General features: G+C 48.1%; 1 protein-coding gene across 2 annotated transcripts; it reads left to right on the top strand.

Moving 5' to 3' along the window:
* Positions 1-4638: 4638 nt before the first annotated feature.
* LOC103716520 (pentatricopeptide repeat-containing protein At3g24000, mitochondrial) lies at positions 4639-7935 on the top strand. Of its 2 annotated transcripts, XM_008804546.4 has the most exons (2): positions 5058-5190; positions 5313-7935. In XM_008804546.4, the coding sequence occupies exon 2, from the start codon at positions 5316-5318 to the stop codon at positions 7770-7772; it is 2457 nt and encodes an 818-aa protein (XP_008802768.2). In that variant the 5' UTR covers positions 5058-5190; positions 5313-5315; the 3' UTR covers positions 7773-7935. The 2 variants fall into 2 exon arrangements, with proteins under 2 accessions (XP_008802767.2, XP_008802768.2); XM_008804545.3 differs by having other exon boundaries at positions 4639-7935.
* Positions 7936-13821: the final 5886 nt, after the last annotated feature.

Genomic DNA, 13821 nt, shown 5'->3' with positions numbered 1-13821 from the left:
GAAAATCTCTCTAGCCATATCCTAATAAAAACACATTGTATAGGAATGTAAATATGTTATGCATCTCATCTACAAAATTTCAGATTCTTGGCTAGGATAAGCATTGAAAGTCAAATAGAAAGTGGGGAGAGAAAAAAATTACACTCGCGCAGCATGGGGGGGGCGCGCGCGCATATATATATTTGTTGCTGGAAATTGGACCCGGGGGCGGCCGCGAACCGAGGAGGAGGAGCTCCGGCGAACATTGGCGGGCGGCGATCCGTCGGCGAGCGGCGTCCTCCGTGGGGGGCCTGCAAAAAGCCGGTGGCCGGGGTTTCCGGCGCCGGCCCTCCGATGCTTAAGTCAGAGGGGGGCTTAATTTTGGAGAAGGAGAGGGATTGTATTTCCAAATCCGAAGCCTCCCTTGGGAGGAAGAAGCCCCCTCTTTTTAGAGGGAGAAGCTCCCCTTTTATAAGGAGAGTGGCAGGGTTACCTGTGATGTGACTGGACGAATTAATGGGTTACCGTCACGATTGGACATGGGCGTGGAAGTAATGAGTTGCCGTGGATGGCCCGTTCCCATCATGGGAGATGGCGTGCAGCCAGAGTTTGCTTGAGACGCGCAGTGCAGTACATTCTTGGGAATGATGAGGCGTTGACAGTCGTAGCAGAGTATGGTTCCTAATTAATATGTCGTGGCGTGGCCGGCAAGTAAAACATGGTGCGGTAAGGCTGCTGCAGGGGATGGCCGCAGCATATAGACGACGAGGTCGGCCTTCTGAGGTCAGCTCAGCCTTTTGGTCTCGGCCTGCTGTGCTCGGCCTTCTGTGCTCGGCCTTCTGAGCTCGGCAGCCTTCTGTGCTCGGCAGCCTTCTGGTTCGGCCTTCTGTGCTCGGCAACATGGATGAGCTCGGCTCGGCCTGCTGTGCTCGGCCTTCTGGCCTTAGTCTTCTGAGCTCGGCAGCCTGGATGAGCTCGGCAGCCTTCTGAGCTCGGCTCGGCCTATGAGCTCGGCCTGGATGGGCTCGACAGCTTTTGTGCTCGGCCTTCTGGCCTTAGTCTTCTGAGCTCGGCAGCCTGGATGATGAGCTCGACTCAGTCTTCTGAGCTCGGCTCGATCTTCTGAGCTCGGCCTGCATGGATGAGCTCGGCCTGCATGGTGAGCTCAGGCTTGTTGTCAGATTTGGCGCGCTTTAATTGTACGTGTGGGGCGGTCTATTTTTTCCCCCAACACTACCCCCCGACTTCCGAGTTCGAGCTGCTTTTTGGCTCGGACGAAGAAAGTAGTCCAGTCGTCGATCATCCTGTAATATAGCCAAATGTATATGGAGATGTGCGTGCCAAGTAGGGTGTACCTCTCATGCAGTTGGAGTCAAGTGCTTCAGGTCGACTCAGCAGCCTTCTTTGGCTTGTGGTCGACTCAGCTCTCGAGAACGTCGAGACGACGCGACAGATCTTCCGCGTCGCACTTCTCCCAGCTGACAAGGTAAAAATTCAGGCCGTGAGCCCTTTTTTTACTGTCGGAGTCGAGCGTCTCACGCCGAGGTCGGCAGCTTTGCTCCTCGACTAACTTTTGTGGATGCTCTTTTGTTCGGGGTCCGCTTTCTAGGGACGCCGGCACAATAGGAGAAATAGTTGCCATTGGAGATCTGTGTGGGCGTTGTTTTGTTGTTATCCACGAACATTTTGGGGGTGCTTTGTTGTCAATCACGAACGTTTTGGGGGGCCGCGAAGGTACTACCCCGTCATCCCGAGGTCGAGGGAGCTCGGGCTCACTGTCGACTCGTCGGGGCATCTCGACCTTAGTCGAGGAGGCGCTACGGGGGGCCGCGAAGGTACTACCCCGTTGTTGGTGTTGAGCGCCACGGAGGGCCGCGAAGGTACTACCCCGTCTTCCCGAAGTGTCGAGGGGTCTGGGCACGCACTGTCGACACTCGGGGCATCTCGACCTTAGTCGAGGAGGCGCTACGGGGGGCCGCGAAGGTACTACCCCGTTGTTGGTGTTGAGCGCCACGGAGGGCCGCGAAGGTACTACCCCGTCTTTCCGAAGTGTCGAGGGGTCTGGGCACGCACTGTCGACACTCGGGGCATCTCGACCTTAGTCGAGGAGGCGCTACAGGGGGCCGCGAAGGTACTATCCCGTTGTTGGTGTTGAGCGCCACGGAGGGCCGCGAAGGTACTACCCCGTCTTCCCGAAGTGTCGAGGGGTCTGGGCACGCATTGTCGACACTCGGGGCATCCCGAACTTAGTCGGGGCATCATTGGAGATACATACAGGAGATGGATTCCGTTGGCGATCGTGCGCCCTTATTCGGAGCGGGGCGACGTTGGAGATAGGGATACCCGTAGGTCGTTTTTTGGATTCTCCGACCTGAAAATAGATGAAATATTGAAATTATTTGAAGCCAAAGTGGCATCCTGTACCTTTTGGAGATATTTTGATGCCTCTCGAGCTTCGAAGTCTTTCAGGACTTGGCTCAGCACCGGCCTTCTTTGGCTCGATTGTCTGGGAGGGGTGTTCTGCGCTCGGGCTTCTGAGCTCGGGCTTATGAGCTCAGCAGCCTTCTGGTCTCGGCCTTCTGAGCTCGGCCTGCATGAGCTCGGCCTGGATGAGACTGCTGCAGGTCGTGGCTGCAGCATGTGGATGACGAGCTCGGACTTCTGAGCTCGGCTCGGCCTGCATGAGCTCGGCCTGGATGAGACTGCTGCAGGTCGTGGCTGCAGCATGTGGATGACAAGCTCGGCCTTCTGAGCTCGGCTCGGCCTGCATGAGCTTGGCCTGGATGAGCTCGGCAGCCCTCTGTGCACGGCCGGGGCTTCGGTGATGACGACGCTCTGAAGGAGAGCAACGTCACGAGCGCCGTCGTAAGGACTTACACCCATGAGGAGGGAGTACATAACTCTCCTTCTTCAGACCTCAGCTTTTATTTCTCTTTCCCTCCAACTCGTTGATGTGAGACTTGGGCTACTACTTCTCACTAGTTGCCCCCACGTACGTCGTTGTAGCGGGAGCCATGCCTGATTCGAGATGGCTCGGGAGAAAGTTTCTTCCTCTGCTTAACATGAACCCGTGGAGGCGGCACAGGAGGAGCCTCCACTTGTTGCAGGCTTTGGGCTGCAATGGCTAGCGCTTGGACTTGCTGCACTAGCGCGTCGAAGTGCTCGGGTTGGACTTGTGGAGCTTGATCTGCCGGAGGTCTTGGTGATGGATTCTGGACTGAGCGCCCGGGGCTTGGAGCATGATGCCGGGAGGTATCAGAGACTCCTCTGCTCCTTAGTTTCATGGCCACAACTCGGGCCCTTCCTCTAGCGCCAACTGTTGCTGGAAATTGGACCCGGGGGCGGCCGCGAACCGAGGAGGAGGAGCTCCGGCGAACATTGGCGGGCGGCGATCCGTCGGCGAGCGGCGTCCTCCGTGGGGGGCTTGCAAAAAGCCGGTGGCCGGGTTTCCGGCGCCGGCCCTCCGATGCTTAAGTCAGAGGGGGGCTTAATTTTGGAGAAGGAGAGGGATTGTATTTCCAAATCCGAAGCCTCCCTTGGGAGGAAGAAGCCTCCTCTTTTTAGAGGGAGAAGCTCCCCTTTTATAAGGAGAGTGGCAGGGTTACCTGTGATGTGACTGGACGAATTAATGGGTTACCGTCACGATTGGACGTGGGCGTGGAAGTAATGAGTTGCCGTGGATGGCCCGTTCCCATCATGGGAGATGGCGTGCAGCCAGAGTTTGCTTGAGGCACGCAGTGCAGTACATTCTTGGGAATGATGAGGCGTTGACAGTCGTAGCAGAGTATGGTTCCTAATTAATATGTCGTGGCGTGGCCGGCAAGTAAAACATGGTGCGGTAAGGCTGCTGCAGGGGATGGCCGCAGCATATAGACGATGAGGTCGGCCTTCTGAGGTCAGCTCAGCCTTTTGGTCTCGGCCTGCTGTGCTCGGCCTTCTGTGCTCGGCCTGCTGTGCTCGGCCTTCTGAGCTCGGCAGCCTTCTGTGCTCGGCAGCCTTCTGGTTCGGCCTTCTGTGCTCGGCAACATGGATGAGCTCGGCTTGCATGAGCTCGGCTCGGCCTTCTGAGCTCGGCTCGGCCTGCTGTGCTCGGCCTTCTGGCCTTAGTCTTCTGAGCTCGGCAGCCTGGATGAGCTCGGCAGCCTTCTGAGCTCGGCTCGGCCTATGAGCTCGGCCTGGATGGGCTCGACAGCTTTTGTGCTCGGCCTTCTGGCCTTAGTCTTCTGAGCTCGGCAGCCTGGATGATGAGCTCGACTCAGTCTTCTGAGCTCGGCTTGATCTTCTGAGCTCGGCCTGCATGGATGAGCTCGGCCTGCATGGTGAGCTCAGGCTTGTTGTCAGATTTGGCGCGCTTTAATTGTACGTGTGGGGCGGTCTATTTTTTCCCCCAACAATATTAATTATGTATATATATATATATATTATGTATATATATATTATATATATATTTATATATATATATATATATGTATACATATATATATATATATATATATATATACATACATATACATACGTATATATTTATTTGCGTACGTGGCCCAGCCGAACGTATTTACACTCCGGTTCTACTGTCCCACCGCCCCGCCCCGCCCCGCCCCGCCCGTTTGGCGAGCAGTGGTTCCGCTCCTTCTTTTGAACCAGGTGTTTGATGAATTCTCGCACTACGCGCGCCGCGCCAAATAAACGACGAGCTGGCTGGGTGGTGCAAGAAGATCCCAGCGCTCCGACCCAAGCCCGCCACCCCTTCTCCTCTTATTCTCTCCCTCCAAAATCTCTCCACGCTCTCATGCCCGCCCGCAGAAGCCACCCCGAATGGGTTCCGCCTTCTCTCCGACCACCCGAACCCCGAGGTCTCCCTCTTCCTACAAAAAGGCTTCGCAGAGATCTCCAACCTTCTCACTGGAAGAACAATCCACTGCCTTTCTATTCGGCGCTCCATTCACCTCAGCCTATTCCACTACAACACCCTCATCAACTTGTACTTCAGATTCGGCCGATTGGAAACCGCGCTCAAAGTGTTCGATCACATGCCTCAAAGAAACGATGCCTCTTGGAATACAGCAATTTCTGGCTGTGTTCGAGTGGGTTCCTTTGCTAAAGCTGTTGAATTGTTCCGAGAGATGAGGGAAGACGGCATCGAGCCCAACAAGTTTGTGCTCGCAAGCCTCCTGACGGCCTGTAACCGGTGGGCAGAGATGGTTGGAAAAGGTATCGAAATCCATGCTTTTGTTTTGAAAATTGGGATGATGAGTAATGTATATGTTGGAACTGCACTGCTGCATTTGTATGGCAGTTATGGATTCTTGTCTGATGCTCAGAGACTCTTTCAGGAGATGCCCGAGCGGAATGTTGTCTCCTGGACTGCCTTAATGGTGAGCTTTTCCACAAATGGGTATCCACAGGAGGCCGTCAAGGCTTATAGGTGGATGAGGCGGGAAGGAGTGGTTTGCAATCAAAACTCCTTTACGACAGCAATTAGTTCTTGTTGGTTGCTCAAGGATGAGAAGTTGAGCCTTCAAGTTATTGCCCATGTCGTGGTTGCTGGATTTGACACTGATGTTTCGGTGGCAAACTCTCTGATAACATTGTTTGGGAATCTGGGGAGATTAGAGGAAGCTGAACGCATCTTTAACCAGATGGAACAAAAGGACCCGATATCTTGGAATTCGATGATATCAATATATTCACGAGAGGGAATGCACAAGGAGTCTTTGCAGTTGTTTTCAGACATGCGTCATGGTAATATCAAGCCAGATACCACCACTTTCTCCAGTTTAATAACAGCATGTAGCTGTTTGGATCATCTGAAGTGGGGAAAGGGACTTCATGCCCTAAGTGTTAAAAATGGTCTTGATTTATTTGTTTCTGTGGCCAATGCCCTTGTTAATATGTACTCCACGGCAGGGAAGTACAAAGAGGCAGAGTTGTTGTTTCGTGACATGCCCAAAAGAGATCTGATTTCATGGAACTTTATGATCTCTTCCTACATCCAGAGCGGGCAATGCACGGATGCCTTGAAGCTTTTAGCTCAACTGATTCGAACAGAGAAAGAAACAAATCATGTGACATTTGCTAATGCACTCGCCGCATGTTCTAGTCCTGAGGCTCTATTTGACGGCAAGACTGTTCATGCCCTCACAATTCACATTGGTCTCCAAGAGAACTTGTTGGTGGGTAATGCTTTAATCACCATGTATGGGAAATGCAATGCTATGAGAGAAGCTGAGTTGGTGTTTCAAACAATGCCTGATCGTGATGTTGTTACGTTCAACGCACTCATAGGGGGACATGCAGAGAATGAAGTGCAAAGGGAGGCAGTGCTAGTATTTAATTGGATGAGAGAATCTGGAATAATGGTAAATTACATCACCATGGTGAACGTCCTTGGGGATTGCTCCACTCCAAATGACCTGCTGAAGTATGGAAAGCCGCTTCATGCACATATAGTATCCACTGGATTTGAATCAGATAAGTATGTAAAGAATTCTCTGATAACAATGTATGCCAAGTGTGGTGATTTGGATTCCAGTGCATTTATCTTTGATGGCTTGGCCAACAAAACTGCAGTTTCATGGAATGCTATGATTGCTTCAAAAGCACACCATGGTCATGGAGAGCATGCTTTAAAGCTCTTTATGGAAATGCAGCATGCTGGAATTTCTTTAGATCAGTTCAGTCTCACCAGTGGCCTTGCAGCTAGCACAAGTTTGGCATCACTTGAGGAAGGACAGCAACTTCACGGTCTGATTACTAAACTTGGATTTGATTTGGACATTCATGTGGTAAATGCTGCAATGGATATGTATGGAAAATGTGGAAAGATGGATGATATGTTGAAATTACTCCCTGAGCCTACTGAACGATCCCAGCAATCATGGAATATTTTAATATCAGGGCATGCAAGACATGGTTGCTTTGATCAGGCTGAAGATACCTTTGAACAGATGCTTTCAGTAGGACGGAAACCTGATCATGTTACCTTTGTTTCTCTTCTCTCTGCTTGCAATCATGCAGGCCTAGTAGACAAAGGTATTGGTTACTACAATGCAATGACTTCAGAATTTGGTATCTCCCCAAGAATAGAGCACTGTGTCTGTATGGTTGATCTACTTGGACGTTCAGGGAGGCTTGTTGAAGCAGAGAGGTTTATTGAAGACATGCCTGTGTCACAAAATGATCTAATTTGGCGTAGTTTGCTGTCTTCCAGTAGAACTTACAGAAATTTGGATATTGGTAGGAAAGCTGCCCGACGCCTTCTTGAGTTAGACCCTTTAGATGACTCAGCTTATGTTCTTCTATCGAATGTTTATGCTACCAATGGAAGGTGGGAAGACGTCGACAAATTGAGAATGCATATGAAGTCAATCAATTTGAAAAAGAGACCAGCTTGCAGTTGGATTAAGGTGAAGAATGAAGTGAGTTCCTTTGGCATTGGGGACAGGAGTCACCCGCAGGCGCTGCGGATCTATTCAAAGTTGGAAGAGATTTTGAAAATGGTTAAACAAGTGGGTTATGTTGCTGATACCTCCTTCGCATTGCATGACACAGACGAAGAACAGAAAGAGCATAACCTTTGGAGCCACAGTGAGAAGCTTGCTCTGGCATTTGGGCTACTGAATGTGCCAGAAGGATCTACCATAAGGGTATTTAAGAATCTTCGAGTTTGCGGGGATTGCCATATGGTTTACAAATTGGTTAGCAAGGCTGTTGATCGGGAAATAGTGCTGAGGGATGCGTACAGGTTCCACCATTTTAGAGGTGGAGAGTGTTCTTGCTCGGATTATTGGTAACGGTATATTGAGAAAAATAATTGTCAGAAATCCTCAGTTGTGCAGTCTGTTTTTCAACTCTATTCTTGAAGCGACACTGCTTCTGCTGAGTTATGTATTGATTATTTGTTTTAATTTATTGATATGGGAATAGGTTAAATTTGATATTCTGCATTTTTCTGAATCTGCTCTGCGTTCCTGAAGCTTTATTATTGTTGAGAAATTGCCTCAAGGTCTTTCTTAGTCCTTCGTTGTGTATCACATGGCTGAACTAGGTTCTCTTACTAGATCCAAGGCCTTCTATGAGAAGCCAAGCTCGCAACTGTGAAGTGACACCTTTTGAATCCAAGTCCCTGGAGTTCGCTAAATCTAGTGTCTTCCAAACCAAGAAAGCTGAAAGCAGAGGTAACTACCATAGTTCCCTGCTACTGTGATTCGAAATCAATCTATTGTTAGTTGTTCTATGTTGTAAATAACTTGAGCTGGATAAGTTTTGCTGAGAACAATACTGAGAAACAATTGCAAAAGGATTTTATTATTGACTATTGCAATCTCAAAATACTCAATTTTGAGCATTATTTTCAAACTAGTTGAAGTCGATTACATGAATCCTTTTCTTCCATTCTACACGATTTAAGACCATGCTTTTTGAAGGATATTGAGATATCAAGTTCTAAAACTACTTCATCCCGTGAGTTGTTGTAATTCAAAAATAAAACAAGAAAAAAGAATAAGGGGAAAGCTTATGTGGTGAGCCATTCGGGTGGTACTCTATGGATCCGAGGAAAGAGCTGCCGAGACTCTGTGATGTTTTATTTTCAGATTTTATTGGTTGTATCCGTACTCGTGTTGTATGATGCATCCGCTCTAGCCAAAAAAAAGAAAAAGAAAAAAGAAAAAAAAAACCAGTTCAATGGGATGTGACAATCAAAACATTAAATTAAAGAGGTTCAGCTTTCTGTAGGTCTAACTTTTATTGCACTATGGACAACGATGACCAAGTTTGGGCAGATAAATTATCAACATGACTTATGTGGACTCCAATCCCTAACTATGAAAAATGTCACATGACAGTATGACACTAGTAACATTAACTAAACATCTAAGATAAAATAGATTTTTTTAATTCTTTTCCTGGTATAAAAAACAGAGCTTCGAAACAAGATCCCTAGAAGACCATGAATTTAAATAGTCCTTGGGATAAACAACTTTTCTCATAAGGGTGAAAAGTAAACGTCGCTCTATTTCCTTACCTCTGCATCTTTATATTCAGTTTCTTGTTTATTGTTTGTATGAGAATTTTGCCTTCTTAAGATTTAAGTTTTTTGACAATACAATTGACAACTATTGAAGGAGATCATTCTCATATGACAAATTCCAAACAAATTAAGTCCAATCACCTGAAGGGTTACACTTCCATAAAATACTCTTCATGCAACAAGATAATTACCTTTTTGCAACAAATTAGAGTTTATAAATTTTAAGTATGTTTCAGATTACCCAAGCACAAAAGCTCCGTGCTATAGAGAAAAAAGGGGAAAAATGTAAAATGAACCAAAATATAAGAAAATAGACTTGTATCATTAATTTAAATTTGCTTAGATTTTGTCAGTTCTAATCAGATCATGTTTGATTTTATGTATTTACAACTGATCTAATTAGAGTTCCTATAGCCCAACTTTGAACTCACACCTAGCAAAACCAAGATGGGACAGCTGCTTGGTCTCTTCCCGTGGCTTGCAAGTAGGAGAGTTAATGGAAGGCTCCCATGTCACTTTGGACCATGCCTTTAGGGCTGTTAATGGTCTGGGGTGACTAGTGGTTTGGGCCAATCTTCCACTCTCGATGAATTCTAATTTGTACTTTTAGGGTTCAGGTTAACCTTGAGCCAAGCCACTTTGGACCATGTTCGTTGGGACTTGATCGACCCGGGACATCAACCACATGCCGAATTCAGGCTTCACCCAATCTGGCCATTGAGAACCCAAAAACCATCAACTTTGATCACCTCCAGCCACAACTGTGGTGCATATGTACAGTTCTGCTAAGCAGTGGATGTAACAAAGATCTAAGCCCTGTTAACCATTATTGAGTCTTTAAGCGATTTCTTTGAGAAAGCTTAGCATTGTCGTCCTCAATTGTTAACCTCCAAATCTCCAGTTGTGGTGATTTAAATGGTTATCCATTGCTGGTTTGATCTAATTAAATGGATCTATTTATACTAAACATTGAAGAGAGTTTTTTGTTTTCATTTAGTTGACCCTGTGGTTACGTAGCATCATGGAGTGATCTGGCTGGAATAAGTTTTTGAAAATAGTCTGGTTGGAATAGATTAACAATTTGCCATGCTTGTCTGTGGGAAGCAAAACATGAAGCAAATATTGATGATCAGTATTATGAAAGATTTCCCATAAATGCAAGTTATATAGGAGTAAGGAGGCGGATTAGATTATTGTATTGTTATAACTCTCACTTACTTTATAAATATACGATCTCACACCATAACTCCAACTTTTTGATGGCATTATTGTAACAATTCATCCAGAACCTCATCTAAAATGACTAATCGAAAAATATTATTTGGATTCTTTGGTCCTATATAATATAAGTATCTAATTATTTACGTCTGCATAGATTCTCACAATTATTCTACGAAAAATGATATCTGAATTTATGTGGCAGGCTTTATCATATTTGTAGCCAAGTCACGAGCCTTACTCGTGGATTTGTTACATCACAAATCTCAAAGCAAAATCAAGAGCAGATGCTGCCTTTAGGGTATTTGGTGAGCATGGGATCCAACCTGTCTCGAAAAATACTATACGGCTATTTCTTTCTATTGTCATGCAAGAATTGTTTATCGCTTCTTAGCTCATCTTAAAGATTAGAAAGCCATCTCAACGTGATTAGGATAAAAAATTATGGGAGTAAAAGCTTCAAAGAAACTTCAGGAACCCATGGGCTGAGCCAAGTAGCCAACCATGTGGAGATAAAAACGAGACCGTTCTTCGTTTCTAATATTCAAAATAATGGGACGTAAGAAAACCTAACCATCTTATCAGTGATATCGGCCATTTCCACCAGCATCCACGGTCCACGGATGGAAACCCGTCGCGGCCCGAAACCATGTCCAAACTCGGCCTCGAAAAAAAAAAAAAATAAGTAGTACATTAGATGCACCAAGAAAATAAAAAGAAACCTATCCTGCCTCAAAATCCCATCCCCAGTCGCTTCACGCAGCGGCCGCCTCGAGTGCGGCGGCCGCGGCGGCGCTGTCCCTGCCACCCTCGCCCAGATCACCCTCCACCACGGCGGCCACCGCGACCTCACCTCCTACGGCGTCAGCCTCGTCGACGGCTTCAACGTGGGCATGACCGTCACGCCGCACGAGGGCAAGGGCCAGTGCCCCGTCGTCGGCCGCCGAAACAAATACAACAGCCCTCGCACGTGCCGGGCGTCCTCGTACTTGGAATTCTTCAAGCACGCGTGTCCGGCCACCTTTACGGGCTCGTTTGGTTCGCGGGAAGTATTTTCCCTCCTAGAAATATGATTCCTGGGAATCAGATTCCTAGGAAGAGGATACCTAGGAAAGTACTTTTGGCATGTTTGGTTAACCATGGGAAAGTGACAAATTTCCAAAGTGCTTATGTTTGGTTGACCATCCACTTTCCTAGGAAAGTTAAGTATAATTCCTATTATGCCCTTAATAAAAATTAGGTCTTTAATGTCTCTTTAATGCTTCTTTAATGCTGAAGGGTCTTTTTGGGAAAAAATAAAAAAGGAGTGATTCCCACCTCATGGGAAAGTAACTTTCCCATGTTTCTCATGGGAAAGACTTTCCCATGAAGGGCTCGTTTGGTTCGCGGGAAAAGAAGGGGGGAAAGTGTGGTCAACGGGAAAGTAATGAGATGCCTCTTGTTTGGTTGGAGTTTTCAAAGGAGAGAGAAGGGAAAGTTATATTTCCATGGGAATGTGATTCCCACATTTCATAGGAAAGTCTTTCCCATGAGAAACATGGGAAAGTTACTTTCCCATGAGGCGGGAATCACTCCATTTTTACTTTTTCCCAAAAAGTCCCTTCAGCATTAAAGAAGCATTAAAGAGGCATTAAAAATCTAATTTTTATTAAGGGCATAATAGGAATTATATATAACTTTCCTAGGAAAGTGGATGGCCAACCAAACATAAGCACCTTGGAAATTTGTCACTTTCCCATGGTCAACCAAACATACCAAAAATACTTTCCTAGGCATCCTCTTCCTAGGAATTTGTTTCCCAGGAATCATATTCCTAGGAAGGAAAATGCTTCCCGCGAACCAAACGAGTCCGAAATGTGGGAATCATATTCCCATGGGAATACAACTTTCCCATCTCTCTCCTTTGAAAACTCCAACCAAACAAGAGGCATTTCATTACTTTCCCGTTGACCACACTTTCCCCCCTCCTTTTCCTGCGAACCAAACGAGCCCTACGGCTTTACGTAAGCTCATGACAGCCCTTTTTTTTTTTTGGGTCAAAACGGTATTTCATTCATATACCTCTAACGTGAATACATCCAGACATGTCAAAGAAAAGAAGACAAAATAAAGCATGTGGAACGCCCTCTAATCTAGACCAGAAGACCTCCCCAGTATGCCGGGCAACATAAGAGGCGACCCAGTCTGCTGCACTGTTCGCCTCTCGGTAGGCATGTGCAATCTGACAGGAAGTCAATTCTCGTACCAGACTGCGTGTATCCCGTATCAGCGGGTGACCATCCCCATACGTGTCCACACCTCGTATCCAGTCAATCACTGTCGAGCAATCATCCTCAAGAACAAGTCTGTCGGCCCCCAGAACCCGTCTCGCGACCAGAACGCCCTCCCAAGCAGCCTGCAGCTCTGCTCCCACCACCGAGCAGCCAAAGGTACTCCGTCCTCCAGCCGCAATAAGTGTACCACAGTGGTCCCTGATCACGAAGCCCACACCCCCGGATGCGCCATCCTCCGCCATACCACCATCGAAATTCACCTTGAGATAGCCAGGGGGTGGGGGTACCCAAGAGAATAAACTAAACCTGGACGCTGAAACAGCAGTGAAGGTACCCCAGATATCCCTAGTCCTCCCAGGTGGAGCCGACGTGGCCAGCATAGATGTCTCCGCTGCCTGTCGCAGAGCTCTCTCCATCACAACCCGTGGGGGTAACCGCCTGCCTTCGAAAAGACGGTCATTCCTAGCCAGCCATATGTGATAGGCTAGGTAAGCCACAATGGAACCTGTCTCAGCATCCCCCGGTCTCCGAGTAGCCTCACGCAGGTACCGCAACAGATCCTCCACTGACTCCCACAAAGGAGGGAGTAGCGCCGAGGCCGATCTCCAACACTGCACTGCTATCGGGCATCGGAGCAGGACATGGCCGATGGTCTCCTCAGCATCCAGGCACATCTCACATAGGGAGCCCATCCGCATCCCCCGTCTGGCCAACACACTTCTGGTCGGAAGGCAGCCCCAGGCCACCTTCCATAGAAAAAGCGCCACCTGGGGATGCACCCTCATCCTCCATATCCATCTGCCATCAATCCGCCTCTCCGGCTCCCTACTGGTCCACTCATGGATATCCCTGGCACGCACCCTCGACCGGCCTGTCGGAATCCATACCAATCTGTCAGGCTCCGCCCGAAGCGGGATCGGTGAGGCCAAAATCCTCTCCGCCAGGTGCGCCCCAAAAGTCTCCCAAACAAACACCTCATCCCATCTCCCCTCCCCTGGAACTAGCAAATCACTAACTCGCCGTCCCATCAGCCTACCTGCGTCCACCATGGCCGGTAACCTGCTGATCGGTAACTCAGTCACCCAGCTATCCTCAAGGACATCCACCGACATACCATCCCCGATAGCCCACCGGATCGCCGGAAGCACTGATGAAGCCCTAGCACTGATCTCCCTCCAGATAGGGGAGTGGAGCCGCCCCGCCCTAACACCAACCGTCAATGCACCGTACTTAGCCCTCATCAGGGAGGACCATAAACTCTCGGGCTCCAGCATGAGGCTAGCTGCCAACCGCATAACCGAATCCTCCCGTCGTGCCACT

Source organism: Phoenix dactylifera, chromosome 3 (genome assembly GCF_009389715.1).
Source record: "Phoenix dactylifera cultivar Barhee BC4 chromosome 3, palm_55x_up_171113_PBpolish2nd_filt_p, whole genome shotgun sequence".
Lineage (NCBI taxonomy): Eukaryota > Viridiplantae > Streptophyta > Magnoliopsida > Arecales > Arecaceae > Phoenix > Phoenix dactylifera.
This window is presented reverse-complemented; position numbering and strand designations above follow the sequence as displayed.